The sequence below is a fragment of the Molossus molossus genome, unplaced genomic scaffold, assembly GCF_014108415.1.
Source record: "Molossus molossus isolate mMolMol1 unplaced genomic scaffold, mMolMol1.p scaffold_m16_p_8, whole genome shotgun sequence".
Taxonomy (NCBI): domain Eukaryota; kingdom Metazoa; phylum Chordata; class Mammalia; order Chiroptera; family Molossidae; genus Molossus; species Molossus molossus.
In genome coordinates, this window is record NW_023425402.1 from 13,335,405 (window position 1) to 13,352,160 (window position 16,756).

A 16,756-nucleotide genomic window follows, 5' to 3' on the forward strand; every position below is an offset into this window, starting at 1 on the left:
GAACTCGAGATGCCTCATCATGCCCTAGACATCCTTACAACCCAACCAACTGCTCTAGATACTCAGGCACAAGATAAGGGCTTCTCTTTTGGAGACCTCTGAGGTATGAGATGCCTCTCAACTTGGGTAGCTCCTGGCTCTTACACCCAGAACCAGCCCCAGCAGAGCCCTCATTGAGTGGCTCTATTTATATGCAACTTCCACTATATAACTAATATTCTTGAGAATTGCTGTGTGCCCAGCTCTGGGCTGTGAAGGAGCCAGAGAAATCAAGGTCATGGTTACTCAGTTCGAGTTGCTTTAGTCTATTTGGAGAGAGAAAGAGTGGGGAGGGAAATGACAAGGAGACTAACAGTGGGTCAGAGATTCAGACGGAGGAGCAGTGGGGTGGACGAGGATGTGTGGAGGGCATGGAGGAGGTGTGCCGGCCCTGCAGGGCTCAGGACGGTGGAGCCGGGAATTGGGGAATAGAAGGGATGTCACAGCAAGGTTGGCCAGGGTGTGGAAGGCTGAAGAAGGCCAGCTGGAAAGATCAGAAACAGCTCAAACTGTCCACCTGGAGATGACTGATTAAATAAATTATGGTACATCCACACAATGGAATAATAATGCAACTCTAAAAATGTGTGAGTCAGCAGACTGTGTCCAGTTATCTTCAAGATAAACTGATACACTGTTGACCAAACGGTGTGTAGTATGCTACCATTTGAGGCAGGATAAGTATGATCTCATTTGTTTGTACTGACACAGAGAAACTTTGGAAGGATCCATAAGAAATGAATAAAAGTGCTTACTGGGCGGTGAAGGTGGGGAAACTGGGGAAATGGGGGGATAGGTGTGGGAGGGAGAATTTTCACTGAATGCCTTTTTAAATTGATTTAGAAGGAGAGAGAGAAACATCGATATGAGAAACATCGATCAGTTGCCTCCTGTACGTACTTCAAATGGGGATGAACCTACAACCTGGGCATGTGCCCTGACCAGGAATTGAACCAGTGACCTTTTAGTGCATGGGATGACACTCAGCCAACTCAGCCACACTGGCCAGAACTTAAAATTTTCAATTTCCAGCCACATAGCCCTGGCTGGTTTTGCTCAGTGGTTAGAGTGTCAGCCAGCAGACCAATGACTCGTCGGGTTCGATTCCAGTCAAGGGCACGTACCTTGGTTGCGGTTCGTCCCTGGCCCTGGTTGGGGTCGTGCAGGTGGCAACCAGTCGATGTGTCCCTCTCACATCGATGTTTCTCTCTCTCTCCCTCTCTCCCACTCTCCTACTCTATATGAAGATAAATAGAAAAATATCCTCGTGTGAGGATTAAAAAATAAATAAATAAATAAATAAATAGTTGCAATCTACATAGAATTTTGGGTTTTTGTACTTAACACTCTTTTTTTTAAACACACACATTTCAGATTGTAGAGTGTGTTTTATAATAGGATGCTTTTGCCTGGCCTTCAAGGTGACCTTGTAGACACCTGTCCCACCCTGTCTCCTGGGTCCTGGCTGAGTGTTCCTTCTTGAGGTTCTTTGTTGAATCACTGCTCTCTTGCAGCCTCTCTTGGCCTCTGTTCCGTCTCTGTGTAGCATCTCCATGCCCAGAGTCGGTGCAGGAGGGGACAGGAACATGCAGGTGCTGAGATCCTCCCGTGAGCCAGACTCTGCTGAGTACTTGAACCACTATCTCTCTGAATCTGAAAACAACCTGACATTAACAGCCCCTGTTTTACAGATGAACAAACTGAGGCTCAGAGAGGTGGTAATTCAGCCAAAGTCACACCCTTGCTAAGCAGCGTAGTCAGAACTGAAACCTAGTCCCCAGAAATGACCTTTCCCACCATGTCATGGTCCAACGGCAGAGCCCATGGCTACAGAGGGAAAGGAGTCTCTCCCCAGCGCCTCCGAGTACGCACTCCCTACCCAGAGCTGGACCTTGGATTCCACTCTCAGGGACCAGGTCAGGACTTCTCAGAGTCTCTCTCCTCTCAGGACGTAGGAGCCCACACTAGCCAGAATTCCTCTTAGCCTGCCCAGCTCAGAGGAATTCGAAGCAGGGGGTGGAGCTCATCTTCCCCGCAGGCCAAAGGAAGTGGTCTCAGGAGCTGGTCTGGCACCAGGTGTCTCCGGCCTGGAACAAGAGGCTGGACAAGACGACCTGCAGCTCAGCATCACTTGGGACTGGGATGAGCAGGAGTCTGACTCTGGCCCGTGGACAGCTAGCTGCAGAAACCCGGTGACGATGAAGGTGGCTCTCAGGACTCCTCCGCTTGCCCTCGGAGACAGCGTGCACTCTCGTAGCCAGGAGCACTTGGCTTTGGTGGCAGGAAGATGACAAACTTGACAGAGGCCTGAGTTTCTGGGGAGACTGCAACTTTCGGGCCCCCATCCCACCCCACATTCCAGACCTGGCCAGTATCCTCGCTCTTGGAGGTTACCACGTAATTGCGAACAGAGATTTAATTACAGGCCTGGGCTTTAGGCTGTTTTGAGGGGAGCTTGTTATTTGGCAGTTTCTTTACTGGGGGGCAGGCAGAGGTGAGGTGCTGTTATTAGATGAAGTGGGGGCCAAGCAGCAACAGTGCAGGTACTGAGCTGGACGACAACTGGGCCCCGCCCCCGCCCTGGGGAACTTGGCCTCCAAAGCTGCCAGGCTGAAACTTCAACTGGGGGTGTGGGGGGCACCGCTCACTGCTGGGTCCAGGCTGTCCAGAGACTCCCCCTGAGCCCCACCGACATGGGGATGAAATCGGGGTGAAATGGGTGTGTAAGGGCACGGAGAGCAGCCTCAAGCCCTTCTGGTGTTCACACATCACCCTGGTTTCCCCTTTTCCTCCAGTCTCCAAAAGCAAGGGGACCACAAGTGTGGAGAAATAAACAAACCCCTAAGGAGTGCCCATGTGCCAGACCCTGTCCTGGGCACTTCACATCCATGATCTCGTTTCATGTTCCCAACAACCCGAGGAGGGGGTACTGGTACCGCTCCCGCGCCACAGCCGAGGAGACCGGCTCAGAGTTGTCGGTTTTTCCCTTCTCCCATGTGCCAGCTGTTTGCCTTCCTCCCCTCCTAAGGAATGTCCCACAAACTAACAACTCTGCTCTCTGCCACCAGCACACAAGTGCTGCCCCATCCCCTCCTGCTTCTATCAATTAACCCGATTACCCAGTTACCAATGAATTGAGCCCCTCCCTCAGCCCCTTAGCCTACACTTTCTCCTTCCCATCCATCCTTCATCCAGATGTTAGAGGACCATCCTCAAAGCACAGCTGTTACCAGTTGGCTTTGCCTGCACAGTCAGCCGGGCCTGTTCCCGGCAGCCAGAGCTTCCTCAACCTTAACGTGCTCCAAAATCACGTGGGGATCTTTTTCAAACAAAGATGCTCTCCTGGGCGCCTTGATCCACCAGCTCACTGAAACTCATAATGACCTTAAATTAATAGCCTGTTTTACAGATGAACAAACTGAGGTCCAAAGAGGTTGCTCAATGTCCGGGACGGGGCCAGAGTGTCTACATTTCTAGTGAGATGCAGATGCTGCTGGTTCACGGACCACATTTCTAGACTAAACTCTGCTGCCTACTTATTCTTCTTTAATTTTTAAATTGAAAATACATTTATGTGGTTGGAAATTTATTTTTTTATTATTTTATTTTTATTTTTATTTATTTATTTATATTTTTTATCCTCACCCGAGGACATTTTTCCATTTTTTGTCCAGATAGAGCGGGAGGGAGAGAGAGGAAGAGAGAGAGAGAGAGAAATATCGATGTGAAGGGACACATTGAGTGGCTGCCACCCGCACGACCAACCAGGGCCGGGGACAAACTGCAACCGAGGTACGTGCCCTTAGCGGGAACCGAACCTGGCTCTCTCTGGACCGCAGGCAGACGCTCCAACCGCTGAGCCAAACCGGCCAGGGCTGCATTTTCTGTTTTTTAAAGAGCACTGGAAGGGGGACCTGGAGGTGGGGACTTCAGTGCCGCTTTCGCCACTCACCCCCAGTGAGACCACGGAGCCCCCTGGGCCGCCTCTCACCTGAGAAGTGGGATGGCGATGCGGCTCAGTCGTGGTTTCACATCTGGTCGAAGAGCTGGTGGGTTGGCAGAGCGGAGGCAGAACAGCAAACACCTGGCCCCTCCTGTGTGGAGCTACTTCTGGCTCTGAGGAGGGAGGTGAGAAATGGGAGCAGTGGGCATGTCCTGGGCACGGCCATCTCTGCACTGGGCCCCGCACTCGGGCTTGGGAGCTTTCAATGTCCCAGATCAGTCCTTACTCTCTAGGGGTTGGCACTGCCCCACACACTTCTCACACATTTTGGAGACCAACTTTTGACCTGGGACTTCAAGCCCTGGGAGAATTTCTATGCAACTTGTCCTGGGTCTGGCTTATTTCTCTCTGTCTCCTTGGACCCGGGAGGAGAGGCAGCCAAGTCTACCTTTCACTAGGCATCTTTCTGTGTCAGACAGGCCCAGTGGCTCGCACGCATCAACCCACTACCATCAAGTCAGCCCCGAAATGCACTCATTTTATGGATGGAGAAAAGAAGACTCCAGACAATAATTACTCTTACTTTGCGACCAACCAATTATTCTCTTGGGAATAGGCCTTCACTCAGGTCCACAGTGGGACATGGATGTGATGTCGTTGCTGTTTGTGGGGATGAGGAGTTTGAGGCACCTGGGGGTCCATCCCTGGGGGAGTAGGGACATCAAACGTGGTGAGTGCACTCGGTGAATGACACAGTAATTGGGAGCAAGGAACTAGATGCTCATATAGCAACACAGATGAATCTTAACAGCCGGGAGCCATCAGAGTAAACAGAATGAGATCTAAAACACACAGTGACACTTATGTAAATAAAAACAACCTGCATACAAAACAATATGTGTATTTTGCAAGAACACATATGAACAAGAAGATACTCATTAAGCACATGAGAACGGTTGCCTCTGGCTGGGGTGGGTGGGGAGTGTGGTTGGAGACTGGAGATAAAGGAAGGAAATTAATACCATGAGGGAGGAGGCCCTCCTGGACCAGGGATAATAATGCACCATGAAGCGAGATGTATAAATAACTCAGCCTCCTGTACTTGAATCCCAACAAAGGAAAAATAAATAAGGACCAGGCAGGTTAAGTGATTTGTCCAAATCACACAGCAGGTATAAGGAGGGATGGAGGGAATGTTCAAGTTACCAGGCCTACTTAGAGCGAGGCAGTAGCAGGACACGTAAAACCACGTCCCTCACCCAACCAGTGTGGCTCAGTGGTTGAGTTTTTTTTTTTTTATCCTCACCCTAGGATATTTTTCCTTTTTTTTTTGTTCAGATAGAGTGGGAGGGAGAGAGAGGAAGGAAGAGAGAGAGAGAAACATCGACGTGAAAGGGACACATCGAGTGGCTGCCACCCGCACGACCAACCAGGGCCGGGGACAAACTGCAACCGAAGTACATGCCCTTAGCGGGAACCGAACCCGGGTCTCTCCGGACCGCAGGCCGACGCTCTAACCGCTGAGCTAAACTGACCAGGGCAGTGGTTGAGTATTGACCCATGCACCAAGAGGCCACCGGTTCAATTCCCGGTCAGGACACATGCCTGGGGTGTGGGCTGGATCCCCAGTGGGGGGGCATGCAGGAAGCGGCCAATTGATGTTTCTCACATTGATGTTTCTATCCCTCCCTTCCTCTCTATCTAAAAAATATATATATCCCCTCACCCGAGGACATTTTTCCATTTTTTGTTCAGATAGAGTCAGAGGGAGAGAGAGGAAGTGAAAAAGAGAGAGAAACATTGACGTGAAAGGGACACATCGAGTGGCTGCCACCCACACGACTCAACCAGGGCCGGGGACAAACTGCAATCGAGGTACGTGCCCTTAGCGGGAACCGAACCCAGGTCTCTCTGGACCGCAGGCCGACGCTCTAACCGCTGAGCCAAACCGGCCAGGGCATTAAAAAAAAATAAAAAATAACAACACAAAGAACCACTTGCCTGCAGCTCAACAGCAGAACAGGTAGGAGGCGCGGAGGCCGTGTGCGTGGCAAGGTGCGGGGTGGCCAGTGGACCCTCTGTGAGCCACGCCAGCCCTGCGTCTCTCCTCATTCTTCCCAAATACCCACTGAGCACGGGTACAGACGACAGTTCCTACCTTCCAGGAACTTTGACGATCAGTGAAACAAGGTCCTGCCAGGAGTGTGGAGAGAAGTCAGAGAAGGAAGGGGCAATCGAGAACGGGGCTTCCAGGAGGCAGGACTGAACCGGTGTCTTTCAAGATTAGAAATAACGCTAACACTGTAAGCATTATTCCTTGCAGCAGGCAGTCTAGGTGAATCCTTTGATCAGCCTCACTTTGCAGCTTAGGGGTTCAGGCACAGAGAGGTTAATGATTTGTGGAAGTCACACAGAAGAGAGGAGCTGGGATTTCAACCCAGGCACAGGGGTCCAGAGGCCATGCTCTAAACCCCTCTGTGATTTATAAATGAAATAAGACAGATACTGCTTGACTACCCAGGCCTTCCAAAAGGAGGTCTCCCAAGCCACTGCCCCTTGTTGAAGTTCCCAAAGGGAGGATGACATAGCCTGGGATGGGGACACCCCTGGCAGGGCCCATTGCTGTGGTCAGTCAGGGGTGGTTCCCTGTCTGAAGTCCTCAGAAAGTGATTCAATTTCTCCTCCTTCAAGTGTCCAAGACGGAGGGACTCAGCATCCTCATTGTGCACGCGAGGACACAGGCCCAGAGATGGGACTTATCTTAGGTCACCCAGGACTCCCAGCACCCAGCCCAACATTCAGCCTGCTGTGTGATGTGTGCTGAGCCAAGGTGCCCAGCTCCCCCAAACATCCTGCCTTCCCCCAGCTTCCAGCCTCCTGGGCCCCTTTCTGACAGCTCCTTCAGAGCCAGAGACGCGGGCCACTCCACCCAGAATGCCAGGCTCCCGCCTTCCCTCCCTCTCCCAAGCAAGACAGCATGGCCACAGAGCCTTGGAGGGCCCTCCTCTGAGGTTCTGGCTGGGCCCTGCTCCTGCTCCGCCTCCACCTCCTTCTCCTCCCCCTCCTCTTCCCTCCTCCTCCCTCCTCCTCCCTCCTCTCTCCTTCCTGCCAGCCTCCCTCCTGGTCCCTCCCAGTCTCTTCAGAAATTAGGGGTCATTACCATCAGGGTGTGAGATCTGAGCACATTACACAAGTCATCAACACCCCGATTCCCAGTCTGCCTCTGGGCCCCAAAGTCCACCCCGTAACCAGTAGTCAGGGCTGACACAGTGCCAGGAAGGAAACAAGTCCTGGGCCCAGCCCAAGCCAGAGTGGCAGAGGGCAGGAGTCACCAGCTTGCTCCGCTTCTCCCCCTTGGTCCTCCCCCCCACACCCCTCCACCCAGGAAGAAGCCCAGGTCTCTCTACATGTGGGATTTCTGACATGTTCCTGGGAGTTGCCCCCCAAGTCTGGTGTTGGGGAGATGGTACCCTAGGGAGGAGGAGAAGTCTGGTTTTTGAAGATGGGGACAGGACAGCCCATTCAGCAACCCCCCATCAATCCAATTACCCACCCACACATGATAATATCAGTTATTTATTGTGTGCTTACTCGGTGCCAGGCCCTGTCCTAAGTGCTTTGTCCATCTCTACCAGACAGGGACCTTTAGTCTGCTCACTATACACAGGAACAAAGAGTATTACAGAGAGGTCAATTACTCACCCAAGTTTACACAACTAGTAAAATCGTAGATCTAGGATTCAAGCTCAAAGAGTCTGACTCCCGGGTCTGCAGTCCCATCCTCTGTAACATAACCACCCATCATCTACCCATTTACTGACCATCTGTCCATCTCCTCACCCGTAGCCAACCCACCCAGCCACCTGTCCACCCATCCCTGCGTCTCCGAACCCTATTTGAAGGGGTCCTGGAGAGAGAAGAGCATATGCGGTCTCCGAGGGAAGGGAGCAGGGAATATCTAAGAAATTAGCTACTGCATAGAGGAGAGACAGCAAAGGATGAGGCTGAAAGGGTGAGTGGGGCTCAAATCAGGGTGGACTACCCATCTACCATCTATCCATCTACCACAACCACTCCATCCACTCTACTCTTCTATCCATCCACCACCCATCCACCCACCCGTCCACCCACCATCTCTGTAGTTTGGAGGGCACGTAGAAAGAGAAAGGGCTCTTTGCTGCATCTACTGCAAGGATGAAGAGCATCCTCAGCAATCAGACTGTTGACATTCTGGAAAATGTCAACATCACTCTGCAGGGACACACAGTTATTGTGAAGGGCCCCAGAGGCACCCTACGGAGGGACTTCAACCACTTCAATGTGGAACTCAGTCTCCTTGGAAAGACAAAGAAGAGGCTCCAGGTTGACCAATGGTGGGGACACGGAAAGGAACTGGTCACCGTTCTCACTTTCTGCAGTCACGTACAGAACGTGGTGCTACACTGGGCTTCCGTTACAAGGTGAGGGCTGTGTACGCTCACTTCCCCATCAACACAGTCAGGAGAACGGGTCTCTTGTTGAAATCAAATTTCTTGGGTGAAAAATACATGCGCGGGTTTGGATGAGGTCAGGTGTTGCTTGTTCAGTGTCTCAAGTCTAGAAAGATGAGTTGATTCTTGAAGGAAACAACATTGAACTTGTATCAAATTCAGCTGCGTTGATTCAGCAAGCCAAGGCAGTTAAAAACAACGGTATCAGAAAATTTGGGGATGCTATCTATGTTTCTGAAAAAGGAACAGTTCAGCCGGCCAATGAATAAGATCTCAGTTGTCCAGCTGTAGAAACAGTAAGATGCCAAATGATTCCTCAGACTTATTTGCGATATTTTAAAGATGCAATAAAAGCCATGTTTTGAGAGAAAGAAAGAGAATGCCGAGTTGGCGGGGGTGCGGTGGGGGGGCGTGGGAATCAGGACTTATCTAGATCAGGAGGTATCTAGATAACTAGGATGATTTTCTCTTCTCTCCACTTACCTTACTACCCACAGCTCAGGGTCCTGGGAGACTGTGGAAAGAGGGAATTGCAGAGTGGGTCAATGTCCGGGTTAAAAGAAAGACCCTCCCAGGCCTTGAAACTTCAGTTCAGCCCTGCCTGTGTGTCTCCTGGGGAAACAGAAGGAATTGTGTTGTCAAAGAGACATCACAATATCACTGCCCACAGATCCTCCCCACCTTGGCACTCCCAGTAGCCTCCCAAGAGACGCTGGGAGCCCCTGGAGCCCCTGACCACCGGAAGTTTCAGCTCACCACTGAGGAAGACCTGGTCAAGGATGGCCCAGGTGGGGTGATATCACAGGGCTGGACCAGGGCAGCCCAAGGTCACAGAAGTTCGATTGGCAGGAAGGAGTAGCAAGGCCTGGCCCACCTGTGTAGCTAGGAGCTGGGGGCCTCTTACAAAAGGCCTAGGGGCCAGTATCATGGCCCAACTGTTTCCCTGCTGTAGGGCCTGGTGGGGGACAGGAAGTGGGCCAACCATCCAACTCTGGCTCTTCTGCCCCTTCACATCCTCAAGACACTCCCATGACTCTTACTTAGTTTGTATTACCCCATCGCATAGCTGAAGTTCGTAGCGTGCTCGAGAGGTCCAGGCACTTCATATGAAACAGCTCGTGAAATGCTCGTGGTAACCTTATGTGATAGATTCTAGTTATTCCCATTTCCTAGGTGGGAACACTGAGGTGCAGAGTATTATTAATACCAAAAGCTCAGGTACCTAGTAGATGATGGAGCTGGAATTTGACCTCCAGGCCCCAATGCCACACAGCCTAATGGGGAAGCTGGGGCCCCGACTACCCCTCCCCATCTAGGTCCTTCCGAGCCCCTGCCCCCAGTGCGGCAAACACACTCTCACAGAGGCTCAGCAGAGTGTGCTCACCCAGCCTGATAATTACCACGTGCACCGTGCTGGTGCAGTCCCCACACATCACACCCCCACAGCCAGCTGATGAAGTAGATAACAGCCTTATTATCCCCATTTTGCAGATGAAGCAACTGAAGCTCAGAGAGGTTCGGCCGCTTGGCCAAGGTTGTCCGACCTGTAAGGGTAGCGTCAGGCCTTGAGCGCAGGTCTTTAACCGCCAAGGCCCAGGCACGTTCCGCAGAACCCGGTGCCTGCTGAACCAGAGGCCTCACCCAGTGCCATTCGCCTCTCAACAGGGAGGAGGCCTTCTCCCAAAGAGGAGGTGCTGATGGTGGATGTCAGGCCTGGGCCAGGCTCGGGGGTGTGCCAGGGCCTGGAGTATTTGAGAGGACAGAGGGACAGAGTGTCCTCCCGGAAGACCTGTAGTAATGTCTCCGGGCCCTACCTAGAAAGCTCCACTCTTGAGTCCTCCTCTTCTCCATTCTAAGCCCGGGTATGAGGAACAGACACGTGCACGTCGGTCTGCATGGCCGGGCTGGGCTCTGCCTGCGGGCGTGCGGGGTATGGAGACAGAGTTCTCCTCGGAGTCCTCCTATTGGCTCTCGCTCGAACCCCAAGTGAAAACGGAGGGAAGGGGCTGGTGGGAGCCTCTGCTTGCCCTGGGCATTTCGTTGCTCCCTGTGGCATGGAAGGCTTACGCCAGGGCTGCAGGAAGCAGGAAGGGGCGAGGGGTCTTTCTCAAACCTCCAAACCAGGGTTCCCAGCCCCGGCACTGCTGACATCGTATGTGCTCGTGCTTGCGGAGCTGTCTGCCCTGCGCATGTTCGGCAGCATCTCCGACCTCTATCCACCAGATGCCGGTAGCAGCCCCCACTGTGACAACCAAAAATGTCTCCAGGATTGCCAAATGGCCCCTGGGGGGGAGATCACCCCCAGCTGTGAACCACGGTTCTAAAGTCTGTCTCACACACACACACACATACCCACACGTGCACACACGCACCTGCACTTGCAGGGAGGATCTGACTGGGGAGGAGATGGTTCGATGAAACCAGATGTTCACCTAGAAAGTATGCAGAGGGGCCCCACCCTCCCTGCAGAGCTGGCCTCGCAGGGCCTGGGGAGGGGCCGGGCGTGCTCAGCGCTCTGAGGTTGGGCAGTTGGAGGCTTGATAGGCCCCCGGAAGGGGCAGGACAAGGCTGGAGCCGCCTGGGCCCCACCCCCACCCCCCACCCCCGCTTTGCCAAATGTCTTCTCTCCTCCTTTCTTGCTTCCTCCTTCCTCTCCTCTTCTTCCTCCTTCTGGAGACTGTTCCTCTGTCCCGGGTTCTGGGGAGTCCTCATCCCTGGATGTGCTTGGGACCCTCCGTTCCCCCACTAGGGTCCTGAGTGCTGCAGCAGCAGCAGCTGGGACACAGCCGACGGGTAGACCCAGGGCGGGTGAGCCCGAGCCAGGGCCTGAGCTGGGCAGAGCGGGAAGAGAGTTCCATTCCTGGTTCCCGCACTAACTGGTCACTAGTCATGGGACTTCTAGAAGGTTCTTACATACCACCTCACCATGCGTGGGTCAGACAAGTGCTCAGACACCCCCGAGCCTTCGTGGCTGCACTTGAGAGATGGGAGTGACACCTCAGATGGTCTCCGGAGTTTGGGCAGAACTGGCGCGTGATAGATGCTCGATTCTGTTAGCAAAGAGTGTCATCCTTCCTTCTGTGTGGTGTCTGGTAGGACCCCCAGCCATTCTGAAAGCACCTGCCTCTGTCACCCCTGCACCAGCCCCCCGAGACTGAGGCGTAGCGTCCAAGTGGCCAAGACTGAAGGGTGGGCTGGGGAGCAGGTGCGGGTGGGTGTGGGGGCCTCTGCAGCCCCTTCATCTCCATGGCCACAGGCTGAGTCCTTCTGTGGTGTCTGAAGGACCTGAACCCCATGTCCTCAGAATTACCCTCAACAGGAGGAAACCTGAGCCGCTTCTGTGGTCAGGAAAGGGGAGATTCTGATGGGCCTGGCCGTCAGCCTCAGCACCGAGGATAAAGAGATCCTTAGGGACTCCCTAACGACGGTTCTCACTGCCCTCCGGTGGCATCAGCAATGATGAGGGACATTTCTGTCTGTCACAACTGGGAGGTGGGTGGAGTGAATAGAGGCCAGGGATGCTGCCAACAGTCCTGCACAGGACAGCCGCCGCCACAAGGAGTCATCGAGCCCCAGATGCCAAGGAGCCAAGGCCGAGAAGCCCTGCTCTGTAGGACTTTGTATTTGTACTCAGATCTGTGATGTCTTTGTTACTTGCTCACCCAGAGCCTGGTATATAAGAGGGATCGTTATGAATGAATGAATGAATGAATGAATGAATCAACTAATGTCATATCCTTAGCTCTGCTAAGAGATGATAATTTATAAACCTCACACTTCTCAGTGCATCGTCCTGTCCATGCAGGGTCCAAGAACCCGGAACCAAACTCCAGCATTCAAAACCCCGGTGTTCCAGCCGACCGGGGCCATCGGGCTGCCTGGCCCCCGATGAGCCTGGGGGATGTGAGGGCGGCCTTGGCAGCTCACCTGCCGCCCAGCACACCTGGCAGGCGCTCAGCAAGTTGAGGGAACCAGGGCAGAAATCACTTGGTAGGTCTTATCCCCACAGTGCAGTGGACACAGGATGCATCATGGAGAATAGGGTGTGGGCCTCGGGGTGAGCCAGGCCTGGGTTCAAATCCCAGCCTGGCTTTTTACCAGTCACATAACCTCCTTACTTCATTTCCTCAACTTTATTTATTGATGTATTGTTGAAAGTATTACAGACGTCCCCCTTCCTCAACTTTAAATGGGGTTAATAATAACACCTTCCTTGAAGAATTAATGTGAGGATTAGAAGAGATAATCCACTTAGTCGGGTACTGGAGCCCGCGGTGGAAAGTGACCGTGGATGACCACCATCATAGCTCTGTCCGGTGCCTGCCCCTCCGCTTGTAGTCCCGCATCCCAGGGCTGAGCCTGGAGGGCTGGCAGGCTGCAGACCGCTCGCTGCCCCCTCAGCTTGGCTGTGTGCCAGCACGGAGTGCGCCCCAGGGACCGAGGTGAATAGGGTGTGGTCCTGACCACTGGGAGCGGTTTACAGGCCTGTGGGAGCATTAGCAGGAGCCCGAAGGACCACGATTTGGGACTGGGTGCAGCGGGCACAGCACCCAGGTGCCAGGCGCGAGGAAGCAATCAATGGCTGTGCCCTTGCACGACTCTGAGTGAGCACCTCCTTGAAACTGGGGCACCTGCCTCACCCTGGTCCCAGCCCAGCGAGGGACTCATCCCCAAAGGAGTGCCTGAAGCCCGGAGGAGGGTGAGGGGGCAGGCACCGCAGCATCCGAGGCCTCCTGGAGGCGGTGTCGAGAGCTGCAGGCTTGGATAGGGAGAATTTTGAAATGCAGAGCTGAGGCACCTATACTCCTGGGTAGGAACCTACAGGAGCAAAGGCTGCCTTTAGGAAAGCCCTCTGCATGTTTGAATTGTGCCAATAGTTTGCAAATTAAACACAAAGGCGTGTACCTTAGGACTCGAGTACCAGGGATTACCAGTAACCCTGCAGCTAGGGGTTCCCTCCCAGTTCCCCGGGCGCATCCCTGCAGAGAGGAAATGGGTTCCCCTGACAGTTACAGCTGGGGAAGCAGGACAGAGCCAGCCCGACACACAGGCGTCTCGTCCCTTGGGGTGTACTGTCACCATCCTGGCTCTGAAGATCCCTCGTGAAGTGGACATCCGGTAGCCTGGAGAGAGGTGGGGGTTCAAATGTCAGAGGATAGCCAAGGAGGGTGACGACAGAGAGGAAAATAAATGTGCGTACACGTGATCGCTGTGCAGTGGGGAGCTCCGGGAGGGTCGCGCCCAGGCCCCATCGCCGGGCAGCGGTGGTCACGGAGAGCGGGCATTGTTGCAGGAGACGCTGAACAATGGACGTTCTAAAGCAGAAGGGGCTGGCGGGTTAGAAGGGGGGCTAGCCCTTCCCGGATCCAGTTCACGTGACCGTATTTACTGTGTGGAAAGAAGGAATGGGCTCCCACGGGCTGTCCTGTCGAGGATGAGGGTGAGAGGGAGCTCTCTGCGGAAAGGAAGACAGAATGTCCCTGATCACAGGGAGGGAGGGCGCCCCAGGAGGCCTGGAAGCGCGCAGTGTGGCGGGGGGGGGGGGGGGGGATGCCCGGTCGACGGTGAGGCCGCAACATAGGTGCGGGAGCCTCATCCTTAGAGGTCTTGTCTTCCAGGCGGGGGCCTTGGGCTTTCTGTTCTAGGCTGTAGGGACTGAAGGTGTTGTGAGGAGGGAGCCCCGTGATCTGGCCATTAATACAGGAAGAGCAGTTCAGTGTGAGTGTGAAGCACAGGCTGAAAGGCAGGCGAGTAGGAGGCGGGAGACTTGGTAGGGCTCTGGAGCGACCCTGCAGGAGAGAGGAGGGATGCCTGACCTCTGCGGTGGCAGAGGGCCAGGAGAGGGCGGCCAGAGGAGAGTGGGGGACACTGACAGACAGATTGCACGTGGAGGAATGGAAGGGGTGTTTGATGATCCCAGGCTCCCAGCCTCTGAGCTCGCAGAGGCCTCCAGAAGCAGGCGGAGGTCTGCAGGGGACAGGCGAGCGAACCTTGCTGGTCTCCCCGGGTCTGTCTGGTCCGCAGCCCGCAGAGCTGTGCTCCCAGTGGCTCTGGGTCCTGCCCCTTGCCCCAGCAGCCAAAGTCCCAGTGTCCAATGCCACAGCTCTCCCTTTCTTTCCTTCCTCCCAGGACTCACCGAAGCCCTCAGTGCCCAGCTATGAGCTGAAGGCAGCATCAGGCAAAAGGGGGAAGGCTCCCCTGTCCTGGTCTTGGATGCAAAACTGCGAGCAGACTCTGGCCTCCGCTTATATGCCGGTGGTGGTGGACCCCAGGGGCTGGAACCTGGACAAGCCCAAGTTCAACTTCTACACCTCGCAGTACTCCAACTGCCTGAGCCCCTTCTACACCCTGCAGAAGCCTACCTGTGGCTACCTGTACCGCCGGGACACCGACCACACCCGCAAGCTCTTCCACGTGCCTCCTGCTAACAAGGTTTTGTGGCGTTCCTAGGTTCCCAGTCCTGTGCCAGCCAGAGGCCCCTGCCCCTCACCCATGCCCCCCGTCCTGGAGGGGAGGGGCTGCTCACTCCGGGAGCAGTGACCCCCTGGGCTAGGACAGCTGCGCCATGCCCACTGTCAGCCCTGGTACAGGGGGGTTCCCATCTCGGCAGCAATTAAAGTGTGTTCTTCCTTTTCCTGGCATCTGAATGGGTGTCTTTGAGGGGGTAGACTGAGACCATAGGGGTATTTCACAGCAAGGTGATGTCCAGAGGGGTCTGAAGACTTGGAAGGACTTGCTTCTTAGTCCCCTCACTCTGACAGGAACCTCACCCCCTTCAGAATCTAAGTCCCAAGCAAAGCCCATGCCAGGGTCCAGGCTGGGCACCCCTCCAAGCACAAGAAAGAGATGCATCGTCTGACCACACCCCAGCTCTCTCATGAGGCCCCCTCTCCCCCTGCTGGAGCGGCCACTGGAGGATGGGGAAGTGATGTAGGGAGCGAACCCAGTCTCGAGGGGCCCCCTCGGCAGCCGGAGTGTAATGTAAGACCGCCGCCTTTGACTTGCCTTTGTTGGTGGGGATGGATTTCCCGTCGTGTGTCTCTCCGCTGGTCCAGAAGAGCTGGCTCCGAGGTTGGTTAGGCTCGTGCGCCCTGGTTCCCGGAGAAAGAGGGTGAAGGCAGAGGGTACTTGCCCCGTAGCGGTGACCACAGTGAGTCCCTGGTCACTGCCCCCCAGGGTGAGTCCGTGGGGGACTGGAGCCAGCTCTGGGCAGCCTGTGAGAGCCGACTGTGGGCCTCTCCTCCCAGCTCCACACTCAGCCACTTCACGTCGGCAGCTTGAACTTGGCGGTGGGAGTATTTACACCCCTGACGTCAGCAAACACCGACGGATTGGAGTTTCTTTTGCCCAGAGACTCGGTGGTTGAATAGTTACCAGCACACTGCTGAGTGACTCCAGCTGGATTTCTTCTCGGAGTCACATCCCATTCCAGATATCGGGGTGCATTCAGTGGCGCCTACTTGTAGAGCACAAGAGGCGGGGCCGGCGGGGGATAACAGGACAGATGTCCGGGGAGTCCGACAAGCGGCCTGTGCAGTGGCCCGGCTTCCCAGACACCTTTCTCTGAGCAGGTGGCCGGGGACAGGGAGCCTCAAGGCCCTCCCGAGGGCCACCCTGACAACCTAGCATCGGGGTCTTCTGTTTGATGCAGGCTCTCTGTCAAGTGAGAGGTTTCCCCTGCTCGTTGGTGACCGGGGCTGGAAGCAGGCCATTTGGCAACTGTACCCTGTCTCTCCTGCCTGGTCGTGGGTGTTTGAGGAGCCAGCATGGGAAGGAGCTGGGGGGCCTCATTCTTCCCTTACCTCCCAGTTTTCAGAGCAGCATTTATTGCCATTGCAGTGGGATTTGGAAGCGGAGCCGAATGATACAAGTGTGCCGTCTACGACAATCAGGAGCCTTCGTCCTCCATCAATCGGTCTCCCACAGACACCTGGAACACCTGGCGCCGGCTGGGTCCCCGGGCTGCAGAGATGAACAAGAACCATCTCTGTCCGCCGAGACCCGCAGCCGTGGGAGCAGGGGGGGCCAGGCGAGCGTCTCTGCTCCCTTAACCTACGCCTCCTCCAGTCCCCTGAGGAACGGTCTCCCCCTTGAGGTTCACCTTGGTAGCGCAGCCTCCATGGAAGGCTCCAGGACCCTTTCAAAAAGCTGGCCCAGGTCCCACATGGGTCTGGGTGGGATGGTCCCGGGAGGCAGAGCAAGCGGTACTCAGGGTTCTTGTGTTTCAGTGGGGGAGGCCAGCGGGCAGCGGGCAGCCTGGGTTTGTGGCCCCTCCAGTCTCTTC

At 54.8% G+C, this 16,756-nt stretch overlaps 1 protein-coding gene across 1 annotated transcript; it reads left to right on the forward strand.

The window, feature by feature from the left end:
• The first annotated feature begins 13,906 nt into the window (after positions 1–13,906).
• GUCA1ANB (GUCA1A neighbor) lies at positions 13,907–14,922 on the forward strand. Its single transcript, XM_036248682.1, has 2 exons — positions 13,907–13,912; positions 14,602–14,922. The coding sequence occupies exons 1-2, from the start codon at positions 13,907–13,909 to the stop codon at positions 14,920–14,922; spliced, it is 327 nt and encodes a 108-aa protein (XP_036104575.1).
• Positions 14,923–16,756: the final 1,834 nt, after the last annotated feature.